This window comes from Triticum aestivum, chromosome 7B (genome assembly GCF_018294505.1).
Source record: "Triticum aestivum cultivar Chinese Spring chromosome 7B, IWGSC CS RefSeq v2.1, whole genome shotgun sequence".
Classification (NCBI taxonomy): domain Eukaryota; kingdom Viridiplantae; phylum Streptophyta; class Magnoliopsida; order Poales; family Poaceae; genus Triticum; species Triticum aestivum.
The window spans coordinates 126690511-126710763 of record NC_057813.1 but is presented as its reverse complement, the minus strand read 5'-3'; the positions used below and the strand labels follow the sequence as shown (position 1 = coordinate 126710763).

Below are 20253 nucleotides of genomic sequence, written 5' to 3'. Positions count from 1 at the left end.
TCCTGTGCGTACGTGACCTGGATTGATCTGAAGTTGGACAGAAGTGTATAAATAATTTGGTAAATATTTGACTGAATTTGATAATTTCTGGGTGCTCAATGTGAGTTACGGCGTTAGAGGCCCTGAACGCATTTACATGTGAAAAGATGTGTTAAGTACTGTTCCAAATTGTTACCTTTTGAAAAGAGAACCCAACAGAGATAAATTTCTCTTCGAAGCACGAGTTAACCATAAGGAATCTCCATGCTTTTGCACCGGATGTGAAATCAACTTTCAAAGATTGACATGGCTATCTTTTTGCTTTCCTGCTCAAGACAAAAAAAAGGATTGTTCATGCTGATTTGTGTTTGTGCAAGTAGAACTCAAGGAAACGCTGCCGAAGATTTACGAGGTGAAGGACTCGAACTATATCTCACGCCCACTCGACCACACCTGGGTTTGCTGCCAGCAGCCCTCGGATTGCGCCACTAGTCCACCTCTCCGAGTCTCCATCGGCAGGCTTTCTAGCTAAGTGAAATTCTTCTCAAGCTATGAAACTTACCTATACCCATGATTTGACCCTTGGTTGCGAATTCTGAATGAAGTACATGCAACCAATCTTTTTGAATGAATGTGCTGATGATTTGCATGGTTATTCTTCACTATGGGTGCATGGCTATTCTTGGGTTTGAGCCTTAGGCATGCAACAATGAGATCTAATTGCATTGTTTTGTTAACCATTTAAACCAAAATCATTCATCAATTTTGTTCGGAAATCTCATCCCAATACTTTTGATCATTACTATACTTCGATTTCGATAACTAAAATTGTTTCGACTTGCCATGTGGAAAATCAAGTAAGAGCATATCCATGTTTACTTATTAGTTTGTTTTTTTAGAATGGTACGGGATTTATGAACTGAAAAGGTATCAATTGTTTGATTTTTTACCAAAATTGTTTGAAATTTTTGTTCTGGTATGGCTGTCTAACTAATTGCAATGTTGTTTTAGTGGTAGTTTTCTTCAACTGTCTAAGCATATATTTATTTATTTATTTTGTACACCCGGTGCAACGTACGTACCCTTTTACTAGTCTATATCCATATCTATACCTACTAATAAAGTACAAAGCATTTCTATCCGTTCGCCGTCATATTGTTTTTATAAGAAAAGCCCCTGATCTTTCCCTTTAAATAACCCACGGTCCAACATTATGTGTCCTTCCTCTGTTGGGCTTCGGCCAACTGTAGCAGCCGCTATCTAGCGCGTCTGGGCTGCAGTAGGTCCTTCGACCTGTTTTCAGCCCGTTAGGTCCCTGACTTTTAATATTTACAGAGAATATATTAAACATGATTATAACTCGGATTAAAATAATTTGTATATGTAATTTGGTCAGAAAAATGCGTAATTTCTGACCATGCCATTTGTTCCTGCAAACCGCTTTGAAATTCTATTCAGGGCATAGACTTCATTAAGCTAATTAATTGCTATGGTGTATTTTGGGAAATGCTAACACAATATAACTTTTATATAATCTTTATATATATGAAATATGTTACGATGGCCTATATGAATTGAAGGGAGTATAAATGATCGATTTCAATGGGCATATATGAGTAATAAAGAAATGAGAGAATAAATGGCGCGATCAATAGGGATAGACAAAGAACGAGAGGTTCATAAAAAATATGAAGGAGAGAATAACACAAATGAATTGGTATTAATACCAATGGTGTGGCATGCTGTAATGCAATGATAAAAATGAATTGACACCGAGGGACACATGGGAGGGGCACGCTTATCTGCATTGCTACGCAGTGTGCAACCGTTATGTGCAACAAAAATAAGGGCGTCAAGTTGTATGCAACGAGAATCGTTTCGCTCAGACGACAAAAATTAAAAGCCACGTTGACTGTTATTTTGTGAAGATTAGTAGATCTTTGCCCGCAGAAGTGTGTCACCTAAGCTTTGCCGTGGTGTAGTACTGTAGTGAACATAGGCAATCTTTTTATTAATATTCAAGTGTATGCAAAGATGGCCTAAAACACATTTAATAGAATCCTTCTATTGAGATTTTTTTCACGACTTCGTGCAAATTCTAAACATTGCTTCAACTTACAAATAATGCATTGATATGAAAAATTGAAAATTAGGCTCTTTAAGATCAAAATCATCGTACAAGAAACCATATCAGAAGTATGTAGCATGCTTCTTACATACTACAGATATGAAATTTTTACTAGACCTCAGTGTGCGTCTCTCCGTCTGACCGGGCACAGTTCCAATGTTGTTGTGCCGTGTTGACGGATATTTCAGTGACGATGTCAATGATGTCTCCTGTTGCAACGCACGTGCATATGTGCTAGTAGTAAATAAATAAATTTGTAATGACAAAACTGTGAACAGTAACCTTCTCTCTCTATAAATAGCATTGTGAACCACCCTAATCTTCCTCCATGAAAAAGAAAACATGCCACTAATCGCTCTCAAAACCCCACACGCTTATTACTAAGATAATCCAAAAAGCTCCTCCCCTCCCCTCTCCCGAGTTTTTTAAACGCGCCACTTAAGAGCAAGACAACCGCAACTACTAAAAGCGAGACACACAGCGCAGCACACGCACAGTGACGCGGTGGGAAGGAGGAGCAAGCGCCGGAGCTCAGCTAGGGTTTCCCCGATCTCGGCGCGCGACAGGGGCGCTCCCCGAGCTCGCCGCTTAAGGGCTCCCTCCGACGCGGGGGGCGCGGCGGACCTTGCATGCCGGGGCGGCCCGCCGGGGCTCAGATCTGAGATGGCCGACGGCGGCGAGGAGGGGAATGCGGCGGCGCCCAGGGGCTTCTCGCGGCGGAGGGGCACGGTGCGGGCCAGCCTCGACGCCGACGAGCTCATGGCGCTCATGCACGGCTCGGATCCCGTCCGGGTCGAGCTCACCCGCCTCGAGAACGAGCTCAGGGGTGAGCTGATCTGCCCCTGCTGTTTCGCTCTGGTGTTTTCAATGGGGGTTCGGCGTGGGGAGGGGTCTGACTGTTTTGCTGGTTTGTGGTGCTAGACAAGGAGCGGGAGCTCGGGGAGGCGCACACGGAGATACGCACGCTGCGGCTGTCCGAGAGGGCGCGCGAGAAGGCCGTGGAGGAGGTAATTGCCGATTGCTCTTGAGATTTTGTGGTACGGAGGTGTGGAATCTACTATTTTAGGCTGGAATTGATGTCAGGGATTGCGGGGAAGTGCCAAATTTGGTTAGGTTATTAGTTAGAATGGGCACTTCAGTATGCTAATTGCATCGCCCTAGCCTCTTGTTGCGGTGTTGAGGTACCTTGTACTGTCATTGCATTATGGTCCATTTCGGCCCACTGAATGCTAGATTATCAAACCAAAATTTTAGTTTTGCAACGATGGGTTTAGATGTTCAGCAGCAATGAAGTCATTTTGCTAAGTGGGGACCTATGCTGTCAACTGTCGTATAGGAGGTGTTTGTGTTTCTACAGTCATCTTTAATTTTGTTCTTAGCAATGGAATATAGCCATTTGTTTTTCATGCTTCAATTTTTTTAGTGGTCCTGTGCCCTTGTATTTTTCTGGGCTGTACTGGTGGTATTTTGGTGCCCAACTCTACCAAATTTCTATGACTGCATTCTTAAGCAATGCTGGAAGCACCTGTAGTAGAAAGATAAAGCTGTTTGTTTTTTTGCTGGTCTTGTATTTATTTATAATGAGCACTTCAGTATATGCTAATCTCATGGCTCTTGCTGCGTTTGCTGTCACTGAATCTGGTTCATTTCGATATACTGTGTGCTAGGTTATCAAACTAGATTTTTAGATTTGCAAGGATTGAATGGGTTTAGATGCTCAACAACAATGAAATCATTCTGCTAACCGGGGACTTATGGTGCCAAACTGTTGTATAGGAGGTGCCTGGCTTTTCTTTTCTTGTGACATAATGGCTCTTGTTGTTGCCAACTCTTAGGATTACTATGACTGGGTTACTGAATGCTTATAGCTTACTTTCGCTCTCTGTTATTCTTTTATCAGTATTTTTTTGGTATCAAGAGTTAATTGGTCAAATATGGTAGCATGAATTTTCATGAATTAAGTTCTTGAGTTGCACTTGCATAATACCGCTTTCTTCAACTCTTGGGTTTCAACGCATTCCATGGTCCATAGATAAGGTAGAGGAGCTTATGTATTTGTGCATTGGCATACTATATCCTGCTTTCATGTGAACAAACTTTGAAATACAAAATATTTACGATGTGCTATTGATTATTATTTTCATTTTCTTGACCATTCGATGACCGTAATGCACCAGTAGTCCTTTTATATTATGTGAATCACTATCTATGATTGAATACTTTTTGGTGGACAATGAGTTTTTATATAAATTGTCGCCGAAGAACTTAAAATGCTTGTGTATACCTATATTGAATTTTACTTGTTTGTTATCAACTTATCATTATGGATTGAAACTTAGGGCTTGAAATCCTCTGACTAAAGAACCCTGTTCAAGAATTCGCCCGATTAACCAGTTAACTTGTCGATTAACCCCTACTCCTAGGGTCGCCGAGTAGCCGATAAACAAAAAAATCGTCCGGTTAATTGATTAAATGGTCGATTAACTTGCCGATTAGCCTATTAATCCCCTGCTCGCAAGCCAACCGAGTAGCTACCAGTTAACGATTTCCTCAACAATGCTAAAGAACTATGAATTAAAAAACAAGTTTGAGTATAAGTTGTTGCAGCTCATATTATACTGAATATTTTTTCTGTTTCGTGTAAGTTCATAAGTTACAACGCTGAATTACTTGTTGATACTTATTATTTTGTTATTAACCATAAACCTGACGATGATTACCTACTTTCTCTGATTAACATGATTGTAATCTTGTGTGGCAGCTTACAGATGAGCTGGAGAGGATGGACGAGAAGCTCAAGTTGACAGAATATCACCTAGATAACAAAGTACTGTCTTATGATTTATGTCTATCTGTTGCTCTTCTCTGTCTTTTGATTGTGCATTAATATAGAGAACAAAACTTGTAGAATCTAGAAGTCAAGAAGATAAATGACGAGAAAAAGGCTGCAATGGCTGCTCAGTTTGCGGCAGAAGCTACTTTGCGAAGAGTGCATGCAGCTCAAAAGGATGATGACATGCCACCAATTGAAGCCATTCTTGCTCCACTTGAAGCAGAGCTAAAGCTATCTCGGCAAGAGGTTCTACTTTTACTTTTCATATATCCCCCCTTCTATTTTTGTGTTTGTCATGAATTTATAATGTCTCCCTAACAGCCTGCAATCTTCATCCTCCAATGCACCTAGATGGTACTCTCTCCATATCACAAATAAGTGACGTTTTGGACATGTCTCCAGTAATTTATTTTGAACTTTGACTGTGAATATCATTTTAATTATTCATATTGAAGATTTGAAAATCATGTGTATTTCTAGAGCAGTATATTTTTCTTGTCTTTTATACATATATTACAATAGAAGTTAGTGGACAAAGTTACATCTGAAGGCCGTGTCAACGTCCAAAATGTCACTTATTTGTGATATGGAGGGAGTATCGAATTGCAACTTTCCAGTAGTCATGTATTCACTATGATCAAAAGAGATGATAAACTATGAAATTGACTTGGTTGATTTCAGATTGCAAAGCTCCAGGAGGATAATAGAGCCTTGGATCGACTAACAAAACAAAAAGAGGCAGCACTACTGGAAGCAGAAAGGACTGTGCAAATAGCAATGGCAAAAGCTGCTATGGTTGATGACTTGCAAAACAAGAACCAAGATTTGATGAAGCAAATTGAGATCTGTCATGTATGTGGGTGCATGTAGTGTATTCTTGGTCATCTGGAGTAAACAACTTTCAACATAGTAATAGAGCTATGAAAATGCTGAATTGTTTACTCTATGCATTGCAGGAAGAAAATAAGATATTGGATAAGTTGCATCGCCAAAAGGTTGCAGAAGTTGAAAAGCTTAGTCAAACTGTGAGGGAGCTGGAAGAGTCTGTTCTTGCAGGTGGTGCAGCTGCCAATGCTGTTAGAGATTACCAGCGCAAAGTGCAGGAGATGAATGTAACAAACTACCCTTAAATTGTTTCCTTTGCCATCAAATATTAATTGGCTGATACCTAGTTATGTTCATGATTTTGTCAGGACGAAAGAAAAACACTTGACCGTGAACTTGCTCGTGCGAAAGTTACAGCAAACAGGGTTGCTGTGGTGGTAGCAAATGAGTGGAAAGATTCTAATGATAAAGTGATGCCAGTTAAACAGTGGCTTGAAGAGCGCAGATTCATGCAGGTGAGCCTAGTAGGATTTATTTACGCCTTTCTGTTATTGATGTGCATTGCTTGCTTAGGTGCAGGCATATGCTTGTTCTTGGTGAAGTTAAACGTTTTTGCCTGCTGGCTCTTTTATCGAAATCATATGTGGTGACCTGTAATTACCTTTTTTTTTTGTTTCTGCAGGGTGAAATGCAACAGCTTCGTGATAAGCTTGCTGTTGCAGAACGAACAGCACGGTCTGAAGCTCAACTAAAGGTTTGCAAGCCTTTCTGTTTTAATTCAGTGTGAGCTAAAACTTGTTAAGGGAATTGTTCAGACAGGCTAAACTTGTTAGTTCTTCATAAACTCAGGAAAAATACCAGTTGCGCCTGAAAGTTTTGGAAGATGGACTGCGAGGGCCACCAAGTGGCTCTAGTCGACCGCCTACTGAAGGGAAGAGTTTCAGCAACGGTCCTTCCCGTCGGTTATCACTCGGCGGAGCAGATAATATGTCTAAAGTCTCACCAAATGGCTTATTAACAAGGAGATCTCCATCTTTCCATTCAAGATCCTCTCTTTCTTCTAGCAGCAGCTTGATACTAAAACACGCTAAAGGAACTTCAAAGTCATTTGATGGTGGAACTAGGTCACTAGACAGGGGAAAGGTCCATGGGAATGGATCACATTTACTTAACAAATCTACAGACGCAGTTAAAGATCGTGAAGCGAATGATGGTTGGAAAGGGACTGTCGATGAGGGAACTACTGAAAGTCCAAATAGCAATGCAGATCAGAGAAGTAATGAAACCACAAATAGCAACTCAATTGAAATGGTCTCCGGTTTCCTGTATAATATGTTGCAGAAGGAGGTGGTTTCTTTGAGGAAAGCATGCCACGAAAAAGATCAAAGTCTAAAGGACAAAGATGATGCCATTGAAGTATGCAACCATTTCTTATTTATGCAGTTTGTGTGGACATGATGCGGGCATTATAGAGTTATTTATTATCTCCTTTTGTCCTGCAGATGTTAGCAAAGAAAGTTGATACCTTAACCAAAGCAATGGAAGTGGAGGCTAAAAAGATGAGGCGAGAAGTTGCTGCCATGGAGAAAGAAGTTGCAGCTATGCGCGTCGACAAGGACCAAGAAATCAAAGCCAGGCGGCTTGGTAATTCAAAAGGGTCTGGGAGTTCTCAACTGCTTCCTGGAAGGTACTTCTTTTCAGGAACTTATTTTGATTGAAACAGTTCAAATCACATTCTTGGGATGATGATTTGTCATGTGACATTAATAGCAATTTCTGTTTAATATCAGTGATCTTAGTTTTGTTAGGGCGCACATGCAATTTTTTGTCCATATTTGCTCTTAGTGATTAGTTCTCTTATGGTGTCATGCCACTAAAAAAATATGCGAGGAAGCATGTGAATTATTCGGGTGACAGAACTACATTTACAACAAAAGCTTAGAATTGTTTTGCCGCTTAGTAATTTTGATACTGGAGAAAGCCCTCAAGACTAAACCTTATGACCTCAACTGCTATGTGGTGAAACTGAAAAAGTTTAAGGAGATATTCTATTTTACCACCCTCTTTCTGAAATTACACATCTTCATACAGTTTCTTTCTCTAACCCACCGTGAATTTTGTTCCTTGTGTGCAGAAGCGCACCGCGAAGTGGGTTGGCACGCAACTTCCAATGACGGCGGCACTAACTTGAGGCGGCGTATTATTCCATAGAGTCCATTTCGCTCTGTATTTGTTTCGTTCCATTATTACCTATTAGTTTTGTGGTTGAGATCATAGCACAGATGACCCTGTGATAATCTTGGGAGCCGGGGAAAGGGTAGTAGGCTCGGATCTGACGTGATTGCTTCTCTGCCGTAGAGGAGGTGGCCCTGAGGCGAGGTCTAACCCCCTACGGCTCGCCCTCGTTTTGTCGTCGACGCACCTGATGCTTCTGTATAGGCTGGGCGGTCTCCACGCCCTCTCCCATCTGTAATGTAGCTAGAGTGTTTGCTTGGTTCTGCTCCTCCATACCCCCGCCGCCCAGGTTGTGAATATATTGTTATTCTCACATGATTATTGGCTCTCCTCTATTTACCCCGCTGTCTGGGTTGGAATTCCATTACAATACTCGTCTTAAGTTTACATTTCAGGCTGACAATCAGAAACAGAAACGTTTCCCATGGGATTGGATTTCCCCTGGGTCTGATTCCCTGTACAATTTTCTGAAACAATGCATGACAAAGATATAGCAAGTCTGATACTGTACAGTTCTTGGAGCAGCTTGTCAAGAAGCTGGAGCCAGCAGTGAGAACTTGACATGCAGTGAGATCTTCCCCTTGTCAACATCAAGCTTTGCACCTGTGACCAGCCAGTATCCAGGGGCGTCCTGCGGCCCCATGGTAACCTGAGACGTGTCAACAAACTTGAGCAGCTTCTGGTCGCCGACGGGCACCGGCGGCCCTCCGGCGAACACGCCGGAGTCGACGTTGACTCTCGCCGGTTCCTGCCGGTCTCTCTCAGTGGAGCCCGAGGACGCCGCCGCCCCTAACGACTTGGACAGGAAGCTCCCTTTACCTGAGAGCCTCGCCGTGTTGTGCGCCCATTTGGACTGCACCACGGCGCACCCTGCCAGCTCGGTGTACAGGAGCCTGAGGTGCAGCACGGTGGTCGAGTCATGGGCCCTGACGTGCAGCTGCACGCCGGACACGATGTACGCGGTCTGCCGGTGCGCGCTGCACCAGTTGGGGTCGTACTTCACCGGCGCGGTGCAGACGTGGGCGAACATCCGCCGCTGCACCGGCTCGTGGTACCGCTCGTCGGAGACCGTCTCCGACCCGCGCCATATCGGCGGCTTGTCCCGCCGTCCCTGGATGAACGTTGGGGTGCTCGCCAGATGCTGCAGGTGGAGGCCTAGCCTGGCCATGACATGAAGATGTTCAGCCAACATTCCAACAGAAGGAGACTGAACATACTGCTAACAGAATGTTGTTAATCGCAGCTAACCTGTTGTTTTTCTTCCCCTCTAGATGCAGTCTCATCCCGGTGACCGGCAAGTTTGGAATGATAACCTGCATTTAGCCGAGTGAGCATGCATCTCTATTGGACTGCAGATGGTTTTATCTTTTAACTAAAGGGGAATGGTTTCTTGCCTGGTTTGAGTTGACATGCAGCTTTGATCCCACAAGGCTGAAGTGCAAGGCTTGGCTCGCGCCCTGCCGGTTCGAACACAGAGCGAGGGGTAGGTCACTGAGCACAGGGGCCCACGATCTGTGGTGCTGGAAGTCGAGGAAGTACCTCAAATCTTCCACTGGAGGTTTGTCTATTAAAAGAGCAGTGACATAGTTAAGCATTTTTTAACTGCAGATCATACAAAAAAGCAAAGGCTTGGATTGCACATGAAGTTTGTGGAAATTTGGAGGTTGTGAAGTAGATGGTCCGTCCTTTGTTGGATTTTCATGAAATTTTGTACACCTATGGCATGACTAACCAATAAATATGTTGTTATAGTAGTAGATAGAGAGGTCTTACATCTCAGGTAGAGGTTTATGGCATGAGAGAGGAATCCCAAGCCTGACACTCCCTTGAGAAGGGATGTGAGGGGCACAAGCTTGAAGCCGATGGCGTCCGGCTTTGCCGGCACCGTGAGCAGCCACTCGGCGTGGCTCCTCGCCGCCGTGTCCCCTCCCCTCTTGGAGTGTATCACCGTCACACCCTGCATCAGCCGAAAATCAGCAAAGATGACCTGCTTCAGGACTGTTGATAAGTTGCAACTTGGAAGAGTAGTAGTAGTAGTACCTCTTTGCATGCGACTTGACTAGTCATTCCTTCAACCCTCGGCTGTGTTAATTGACCATCAAACACGTTGAAGGCCTCAGGGACCTGTTGCAGTCAGAATCATGGAGTTCTTTTAAGCACATTTCACTTGAGGTCGTCATAGTTTCAGTTTAGGATGGTCAGAATATTAACAAAATTTCTCAACCTTGGTCTTGTTATCTCTGGACTTGCAGTGTGAAGGAGGCATGGGGCATGTCCCGGTGAAGAGCTGGTCGCCTAGCTTCTCTAGGTGCTCCTTGATGTCGGACTCCGGTAGCAGCGACGACTTGTCCTGCTTCACGTAGACCACATCCTGGCCGCCCACGCTCACCCCGACGACGATGTGCGTCCCGTACTTCTTGATGAAACTGCCCACAAATTCACACAGGGTGGGGTTAGTTTTCATGCAGTTTAGTGTGCAGATCAGCTGAGAATTTGCATCTGCATCTTGGGTCCTGAGTCCGAGTCCTATGTCCTGACCGACAAAACATCATCTGATGCATCATGCTTCCATGACTGTTGAGGGTGAAATGATCAGGGTTCACATACTATTATTAGGCCCCACAAACTTGTGAAAGGTAATTCGAGACCTTGACTTGAACAAGTCAAGTCCTGCGTCAATTTTCCACCGCGCATGCATACGATCTTTCACACCACATGGGCACGAGTGTCGTGGGCGGCCTTGCACTATCCTGGCAAAGTACGACGAGGTCACCGTCCACAGCTGATCATCTCGTCAACTTGCATGATTCGTTTCCAAGTACGGTCGAGCAGGAGCTGCTCATGTGTATGTATGCAATGCAGACTGTGGGGTACCTTGCTATGGCTGACGGGTCCCAGGCGGCCGGCACGTCGGCGGCGACGCGGTCGGCGAGCGCGAGCGGCCGGCAGTCGAGGCGGAGGTCGAGGAGGGAGATGAAGTAGCCGTCGAGCGCCAGGCACTTGGTGCTGGAGGCGTCCTGCGCCCAGGAGCCGCCGTCCAGGCCGAAGCACGCGTTGAAGAGCCCCGACGGGATCTTCCCCGCCACCGAGCTCCGGCCGTTGAACAGCTCCGTCATCTGCATGCTCGCACGCACGCGGTCAAGAACTCAAGATTCGATCCACAGTCACGAACGCGTTCTCTAATTGCGTATAAGATTCAAAGTTTTGAATAGCGGGATATAACGGTTTTAGTCATTCAGCAGCGGTGTTTTAGCTTATTTTGAGGCCGTCGCTGTTTGCCATTGTCCACTATTTTTAAACTTTGATAAATTCTCTGCCATAGTATTTTCTTTTGTAGCAACTGTTCTATCGGTTGGCTTAGTCAAGAACTCAAGGATTCAAGACAACTACCCCCTCCGTCCCAAATTTTTTGTTTTAGATTTGTCTAAATACAGATGTATCAAGTCATGTTTTAAGATTAGATACATCCGTATCTAGACTAATCTAATAAGACAAGAATTTTGGGACGGAGGGAGTATTATGTAAAGAAAGTCAATACAAGATAATGTAATTCGTCATGCTGCTCTGATTAGTTTGATCGAAAAAATTTGACCGGCGAGGAGTTGAGTACTTGAGTGGGATTGCGAGGGAACTGGATTAGAATTTGATAATGAATTACTTTGGTCAATAGTTTCATGACTTGACTAGTTAACTTTTTAGTATCTCTGGTTTATCAATCTGACATTTTTTTGGTGGATATAAATCTAGCAGTTGAACATAGCTCAACAAATTCCACTTGCATGCATATTGAATCATTTTAGCCAAAATCCTTCTCCCCCAACTCTAAGGCATCAGTACAAAATTAGAGGACCTCTCAAGAAAAAAGGAGGAGAGGAAGGTGCAGTTGAGCAGCTAGTAACAAACCTTGTTGAACTCGAGCACGTCGGACCTGATCCTGACCCGGTTGCCCTTGCCGCACATGACGTCCGCCGGCACGTCGGGCACCGCACCGATCCCGGGCACGGGGACCGCCGCCGCCTTCCCGCGGCTCCTGGCGACGAGGCACCCTTCCGCAGCCTTGCAGTGCTTCAGCCGCAGGTCGCCCGCCATGTCGACCCCCGTGCCGAGGCAGCTCATCGCCCTCGCCACCGCCGCCACCATCTCCTCGCTGCCGCCGGTCACCTCCCTGGCCCTGGCCATCGCTCGTCCCACCATGAACCGATCAACGAACCAGCGTAGCGTATGCTTGCTAGGTGCACAATGAAAACGGACCGGATCAATCGACGCAAGTTTCTCAATACGTCAAAGGCATGTGATGCATCCAATTGTCCGTCTTTCGTGGCTTGGCTCGTGCTGCCTGGAAACGACCAGAGATTGCGATGGCCGATTTGGAGCTGCCGATGCATAATTGGCACTTGTTGTCTCAGAGTATATACATATATATATATATATATAAAGAGAGAGGTGGAAGTGGCGGGAGCAAGGGGAGGGGGAGAGGGGGGCGGCGCCATGGTCATGGCTGCTATTTTTCGTCTCCTTTTTCGTTGGCTTCTTGTTGAATTGAACACCTTTTGCTCGCTTATTTCTTGGGGCCCTCCTCGATGGGGCACCGCCAAAGCGTGGAACTCCCCATTCTGCGGCGATGTGGACACCGGATTTGAATTGATCTCCGGGCCTTCCTGGTGACAGAGACCCGGGTTCTCACATGAAATTCCCTATGATGACTGTTTCAATTCCCTAGAGTGACTAGTGTTGGAGAAGTACTCGTCGCCTCATAGTAATTGCTGAAGATGTTCCAAAGCATGGACTAGGCATCTCGGAGTGAAAATTATGCGTGGTTTCAAATTTCCGATTTGGAAATGCCCCGGGCAGTCTCTGAAATTTATGACATTTTGGTTGACCTGTTTTTTGTTTTGTTTTTTTTGCACCTCTATTGGTTCCGCTCCCTCATCGTTTCCCCTGAATATTTGTATCGCACGATTCATGATTCTTTTGTGGCTAGATTGCTAGAAAGTGTTCATTTTAGTTGGAAGTAGATTGATGCGCTTTTGAATTTAATTGGCTTCCTCATTTGAAAGTGGATACTGTATCACCTAAACATTTTTAGACTAACTTGTATTTTGTAAAAAATATATTAAACAACCTTTAGAAATTAATTGAACCCCATGTGTTTTTGTAGAATATTTAGGACAAACATGCTTTGTTAATAATTTCTATAAACATGTTTTTCTTGCTTTCCCCCTTATCTTTCAAGTATTGTGTTGTCTGGGTTTGCTAGGTATGCAAAATTGCAGCCAGTCAGCCACATCAGTGTCATCGGGGTGAAGGTAGATGGTTTTGACACAGACCAATAATATGGTTTCAGTTTTTTTTTTGAGAAAAATATGGTATTAGGTTTGAGGGGGCGGTCTTAGATTTTCGCAGTATGAGAGGGACACTGATATGAAGATTCCCATTTTTAATCCAAACATGGCAAGTGTTCATTTTAGTTGGAAATAGATTGATGTGTTTTTGAATGTAATTGACTTCTTCATTTGAAAGTGGGTATCGTATCACCTATCCATTTTTAGACTAACTTGTATTTTGCACCACATATTGTAATTTATCATGCCACGTGAAAGTCCAACCCACTCGTGCTTCCAACGGTTTTAGTCAGGTTGCGAACCTCACTAGCATTGCCAGTTGCAATAAGTTATGGGAAAATGATGTTAATAAAAGTTTTTTTAATTTCAGATGAATTAATTGCATAAACTAAAAGTGCATGTAAAAGTAGCTTGAAGAAGTTTGTTATGTAGGAAATTCTACAGGGGTTCATAAAGTCACCAGCAAAATTTCTCAAAGCAGCGGTGACACATAAATATAAACATACATATGTGTAATGACCAATTAAACATTCATAACAAATCATAACATATTGCTGAGACCATGTTATATAGGCAACATGTCCATAATTCTACTAGACATACACCTCATCAATAGCTAATACTCTACCGATCACTAGTGCAGAACCGGGCAATAGCACCGGTTCGTAAGGCCCTTTAGTGTCGGTTTCATAACCGGCACTAAAGTGTGGGCACTAAAGGCCCCCCCTTTAGTACCGGTTCAGTACGAACCGGTGCTAAAGGGAAACCACGTGGCACGAGCCAGCTCCAGGGGCCTGGAGCCCTTTAGTACCGGTTGGTAAGACCAACCGATACTATGAGGTTTGGGTTTTTTTAGTTTTATGATTTCTTTTTCATTTAATTTTGTGTTTTCATTTTAATTCTTTTTCGTTTGCTGGTATTTTACGATACTACACATTGTACACGTTATGCATATATATATATATATATATAATAGAATTTCTAGTAGAACCAATCATGCATATATATATCATCAATGTCTCACAAACCATCATATTAATTAATTCACACATACACACATGTATAGCTATATACAATTTCTCCTACATATGCATGTTGCCTTCGGAGCCAGTGGCATTAGCCTAATTGGTGCCTTCGGAGCACGATGACAATTGGAAGTGGTTTTCATGGGGGCGGTAGCGGGTAATAGTATTCTCCCTTCGGATTTATGACCTGGTCGAGCAAAAATCCCGCTATTTCCTCTTGAAGTGCTTCTACGCGCTCCGTTTCTAGGAGCTTCGCCCGCACCTCTCTGAACTGTTAAGAAGGAGATCAATATGCATGTGTATTAGTTGTGTGACTAGATATCGATAATGGTGTAAAAATTGTGAATAGTGTTTTGACAAGCGTACCCATTCCTGTCTTTGAGATCTGCTCCTTTCGGACGCCATCATGCGAATGTTCTCGCAAACGCAGAATGCACACAGATCAGTCCCCTGCGCCTGCTTCAGGGCCTTTACGAGAATGGAATTTGATCAGATAATAATTAATCAAGCATGATAATTAAAGAGATGGCAGCTAGCTAGCTAGCTAGTACTACTTAATTACTTACCTTGGGTCTTCCCCATTTAAGCTTTTCTTTCCATTCGCCTTCCGTGACGCTGATGAACCTTGCCCAAGCCCTGCCCGCCGACAAAGAAAATGAATAAAGGGGTTATTAAATAGTTCATATCATGAAATGACGAACTAAATAGGCCGAGATATATAGTTAATAATGATTGAAATTACCTGTTGACTATCCCAAACAAGATGTTATAGTCAGTTTTTTCTTTGAGTAGTGAGTCCAGTATTTCAACTGTTCCGGCGTCAACTTTAATGATACACAAGACCCAGTGAAATCTGCATGCACACACGTTTGCATGTCTTAATTAAGCGGGCATATGTAAGCAAAAACATGTAGCTAGCTAGTAGGCAAAAACAGAGAATTTGTAGTACAAGACAGTGTGACTCACTGGAAGTTGTAAGGAAGTAGTATATCTTCATTGTATTTGAGGCGCTTCAAGAACTCTAGCATGCTGTCCTCTACGGCCTTTTGATGACGTGCATCTATTTTCCATGTGTATTCATTAACGGTGTTTGGGTCAATGAACCCAATGCCATAGCGTCCACCTTTTCTCATTTCATACATCTTCATCCTGCATATAATACCACAGAAAAGAATATAGTGAGGATAATTACAGGTAATGATTGATCAAAAGGATCACTACAGCTAGCTTGAGACTTAAATTACAGAAAGAAATCACTTACAGACAATAGCAACTGACGATAGATTTGTCGAGTGCGTCTTGATTGTATAACTGAAACAGTTCAGAATACTCAACGGACACAGCTTTCTCATGGTAGTAATGCTCCTCCTTGACATTCACCATGAGGGACAATCGATCGGAAATCTTGGTAATGTTCATGTACCATTGATGCAATTCATACATTCTCGTTGGGAGGTTCTTGACCTTGTCTGGCTCGACCAAAGGTTGGCCCCGGACATATTTCCGTTTTATTTCATCCTCTCTAAGCACAGGCATGGGCTCGATCTCGAGGAGTTGTCCAACAGTGATTTTGAGAACTTCAGCCTGCATTATATGCTCCTCCGTTATTACCACATTGCCCACCTCAGGAACGTAAACTGTTTGCCCACAATAATATTGGGCGCGCGTACTGTCACGTGTTGTTGGCACAACAAGCGAGGGGATCGATTGCGCCGCCTGTTCTCCCAGCTGGGGAATGGTTTTCCCGCATTTTTTGACAGCTGCTTCTTGTTTGCTCGATCCCGAGCTCGCCTCCTTACGTAGACGTGCTCGATTTAACTTCCTGATGTGGCGCTCATAGTCTGTGTCAACAGGCTTGGGAGCTGGTGGTTGAGCCATACGAATGAAGTGGTCAATCGTTTCCTCAGGCACTTTCTCCCTTGGCGGCGGTGGCGGTTTCGGTGCAAAATGGGCTTCCACCTCGGACTTCGATATGGCTGCGATTTCCTCCTCGGACCTGTCATAAGCCCTCTGCGGAAGAGGCGTGAGGCTTGGACCATATTTATATCGCTTGCCTCCGCCTGTACTTCCTGTACTACCTCGACTCGTACCGCTACGCACCATAGCTGCGGGGTGTCTCTTCTGTGATTGCTGAGGCGGCGGAGACGGCTGACGGGGCTGAGTTGGACGAGGAGGAGTGGCCGCCTGAAGCTGTGCCGGACTTGGAGGAGGAGTGGCCTGAGGTTGTGCCGGACTTGGAGGAGGAGTGGACGTCTGACGCTGTGGCGGACTTGGAGGAGGAGGAGTGGCCTGACACTTTGCCGGACTTGGAGGAGGAGTGGCCTGACACTTTGCCGGACTTGGTGGACTTGCAGGAGCGGGAGACTGCTGACTCGGTGGCGGACTTCGACGAGGAGTCGGCTGACGCGGTGTCGGTGGCCTTCGAAAGATGATGCAATCCTTTTTCCATAGGATGATACGATGTTTGGCGTCTCCGAGAAAGCGCTCGTCGTCACCTCCAGGATAGTCAAGCTCTAGCTCCGAATATGGGTCCACCACCTCATCAACCAAGACACGAGCATAGCCCGCTGGAATCGGGTTGCAATGGAAGGTTGCCTCGGGGGGATTTGTAAAAGCAACGGCGTCCGCCACCTTCATGGATATGTTCTTCATTTTGACGTGTAGCTCGCAGCTAGTGTTCTCCGTGATGTCATCCACGGGGTATCTACCCAGCATTGCGTCGTCCGGGGCGGAACCCACGCTGCTTCTCGGCATGGATGGGGCGGTGCTATCCAATGCTGGATCATTCGCTAGCTGCTGCAGCTGCTGAGACCCCCTTTGCTGGGTAAGTGAGTCGATCTGCTCCTGCTGCCGCTGGAATTTGACTACCAATTCCGCTTGACTTGCTTCTAGGCCTTGAAGGCGTTCATAGTCCCGCTTCCTCTGCTCCTCCTCCATCTTCCTCTTCTTCTCCTCCGCAATCTTCTTTCTCGCACGGGTTCTGTAGTCGGTGTTCCAGTCTGAAAACCCCTCATACCACGGAATAGCGCCCTTGCCTCGTGTTCTTCCCGGGTGTTCAGGATTTCCCAGGGCACGCGTAAGCTCGTCGTTCTCTCTGTTGGGCTGGAACACCCCCGATCGTGCCTCTTCTATTGCAACAAGTATCGCATCGTCGGCTCCCTTCAGACTTGCCCTCGTCGAAACATTGCCTGTCTTCGGGTCCAACTCCCCCCATGCGCATAGAACCAAGTCCTGACCCTGGGGGGCCAGCTCTTAGTAACCGGAGTGGCACCTGCATCCTCCATCTCTTTCTCAGACTTATCCCACTTAGGCATTGCCACCGCATAGCCACCTGGCCCCAGCTTATGGAACTTATCCTTTTTTTCGGCATTCTTCTTGTTTATTCTCGACCGTTCCTTAGCTAATTCCGAATCCTTGAATTTCACGAAATCGTCCCAATGAGCACGTTGGTTCTCTAGTGTTCCCTCGAATACTGGAGTCTTCCTTCCTCCCTTGACGTACTTGTCCCATTCACGATTCTTGTGGTTCTTGAATGCAACCGCCATCTTCCTAAGAGCAGCGTCCTTGACTTTCTGCACATCTGCTTCTGTGAAATGATCTGGTAGGGTGAAATGTTCCATGAGAGTATCCCAAAGCAGATCTTTTTGATTCTTGTCGACAAAAGTAACATCTGGACGTGGAGCAGCGTCCTCTTTGCCTTTTTGTCTTTTGTCTTTTGCTGGCTCTCTCCATTCTTGAAGGGAGATCGGGAGTTGGTCCTTCACAAGAACTCCGCACTGACGAATGAACTTGTCCGCAATCTTCTTAGGCGCTAATGGTTCGCCATTAGGTCTGACTGCCTCGATATTGTACTTTACGCCCTCCTTCAACTTTTTGTTCGGGCCTCGTTTCGTCCTTTTGCCTGAAGATTTGCTCGATCCGGATGGCTGAAAGAACAAAGATCGATTCGTTAATATATCTTCAAGTCATTTAAAACATGTGATGATCACCAGATACCTGCTTATATAAATATATATACCTCGCCGGTCTTTGTTGTTTCAGGATCAACATGTTCTTCGTCATCGTCATAATCGTAGTTCATGACTTCATCAATTCGGTCGTCGCGATCGAATATCATATCACCCTCTCCGGTGTTGTTTAGAAATTCGGAGCCGTCATAATCTTCTTCATTCTGATCATCATCTGGCCCGCGTATCATATCGAACATGGTCTGTTCTCCCTCTCTGTCGGTATTGTCTGCCATAGCTTTTATTTAACTAATTCAAAAGAAATATAAAACAATTTAGTATTCAAATTACATCGTCTCGAATAATAGATATAATCTCGAATACTTCGTCTAGAATAATAGATATAATCTCGAATACATCGTCTCGAATAATATATAATATTGAATAGTACATCACTGGCTAGCTAATTAAAGATCGAATACTACAGAAGAATCTAGGACACTCGCGGTTCCTGCGGCGCGGGCGGTGGACACCCAAAGAGAAGGAACCCTCACAGGATCATAGCTGAAGTGAGATCCCCGAAGATACTGCCAGGTATTGGAGAACCTGCCGCCCTCTAACGCAACCATGTAGCGATGGACGTGCTCGTCCTCCTCCCTGACACGGCGACGTACCACCTCCGGCGGGGCCGGGTCCCTCCGCACCGAAACTGGCCCACGCGAACGCCACCAAACGAGATCAGGGTCGACGACGGGACCCGGGGCCGGGTTCCTCATCAAGCGGCGCGCCCCTCCAGGCAGCACCTCCCAGTGCCAGCCCGGCGGAGCCCAGTCCCGGACATGGGTCGGCTGGACGTCGTCGCGGACGGGTCGACGGCGAGGATGCGGGCCGGGCATCGTCGAGAACAAATACTAGCTATATGCCCGCAAAAAGTAATATTTTTTTAATGATTGGATTTTGATAACTAAAATTTCTAACATTTCTACTATTTCAAAAATCTATATACTATTTCATACTAATTAAGCATCTAACACTAAAAACAGAAAACACAACTTCTATACATCCATTAAAAAACTGAAAAACAACATTATATAAAAAATTTCCATACTAATTAAACACTAATTATATCCATCTAACATGCATTCATACATATATAATAGTGAAAAAATAATAATCTAAATAATCTAAACTAATTAAACATACAAAATACGTATATACTAATTAAACACTAAATAATCTAAACTAAAACATACAAAATACATATGTACGTGTGTGTGTGTGTTCATGCATGCTTGTGTGTGTGTGTATGGGCTCGGGGAGGGGCGGCGCCCATGGTGGTCGCCGGGGGCGAGGGAGAGGGGTTAGAGGGGGAGAGCTCACAGCGGGCGACGGCGACGGCGAGGCGACGGCCGGGCGGCGACGGCGGGGACGGCGCGACGGGGACGGGGACGGCGCGACGGGGACGGGCCCGGGACGGCGACGGAGACGAGGGCGGCGACGGGGACGGGGGCGGCGACGGAGACGAGCGGCGACGGAGACGATCGAGGGCGGCGGCGACGGCGACGGAGACGGAAACAGAGGAACAAACAGAGAGGGAAACTGAAATTTTCGTAGCTGTTGTATATATAGAAGGCACCTTTAGTACCGGTTGGAGCCACCAACCGGTACTAAAGGCCTGTTTTGGCCAGGCCAAGCGGCGGGAAGCGACCCCCTTTAGTACCGGGTGGTGGCACAAACCGGTACTAAAGGCCCCCCTTTAGTACCGGTTTGTGCCACCACCCGGTACTAAAGGGGTCGCGCTGCCACCCCAAAGTTTAGTCCCACCTCGCCGGGCGAAGGGCAGCCACACTGGTTTATAAACCCAGCCACAGCTACCACTTCGAACTCCTCTATATAGCTAGCAGGCTTGTGGGCCTAAACTCTGCGCGCTGCCCTGTGA

The 20253-nt window shown here is 45.3% G+C and overlaps 2 protein-coding genes across 2 annotated transcripts; one reads left to right on the top strand and one right to left on the bottom strand.

Moving 5' to 3' along the window:
* The first annotated feature begins 2567 nt into the window (after positions 1-2567).
* LOC123156520 (microtubule-associated protein 70-3) lies at positions 2568-8339 on the top strand. Its single transcript, XM_044574643.1, has 11 exons — positions 2568-2933; positions 3029-3114; positions 4869-4934; positions 5016-5186; positions 5622-5792; positions 5897-6052; positions 6134-6280; positions 6448-6519; positions 6615-7181; positions 7268-7452; positions 7900-8339. The coding sequence occupies exons 1-11, from the start codon at positions 2771-2773 to the stop codon at positions 7937-7939; spliced, it is 1824 nt and encodes a 607-aa protein (XP_044430578.1). The 5' UTR covers positions 2568-2770; the 3' UTR covers positions 7940-8339.
* A 160-nt stretch (positions 8340-8499) lies between these two features.
* Positions 8500-12581, bottom strand: LOC123156519 (MACPF domain-containing protein At1g14780). Its single transcript, XM_044574642.1, has 8 exons — positions 11904-12581; positions 10875-11116; positions 10225-10426; positions 10041-10124; positions 9774-9957; positions 9395-9564; positions 9249-9313; positions 8500-9160 (listed from the first exon to the last, which is right to left on the bottom strand). The coding sequence occupies exons 1-8, from the start codon at positions 12192-12194 to the stop codon at positions 8530-8532; spliced, it is 1869 nt and encodes a 622-aa protein (XP_044430577.1). The 5' UTR covers positions 12195-12581; the 3' UTR covers positions 8500-8529.
* Between the last annotated feature and the right edge of the window lie 7672 nt (positions 12582-20253).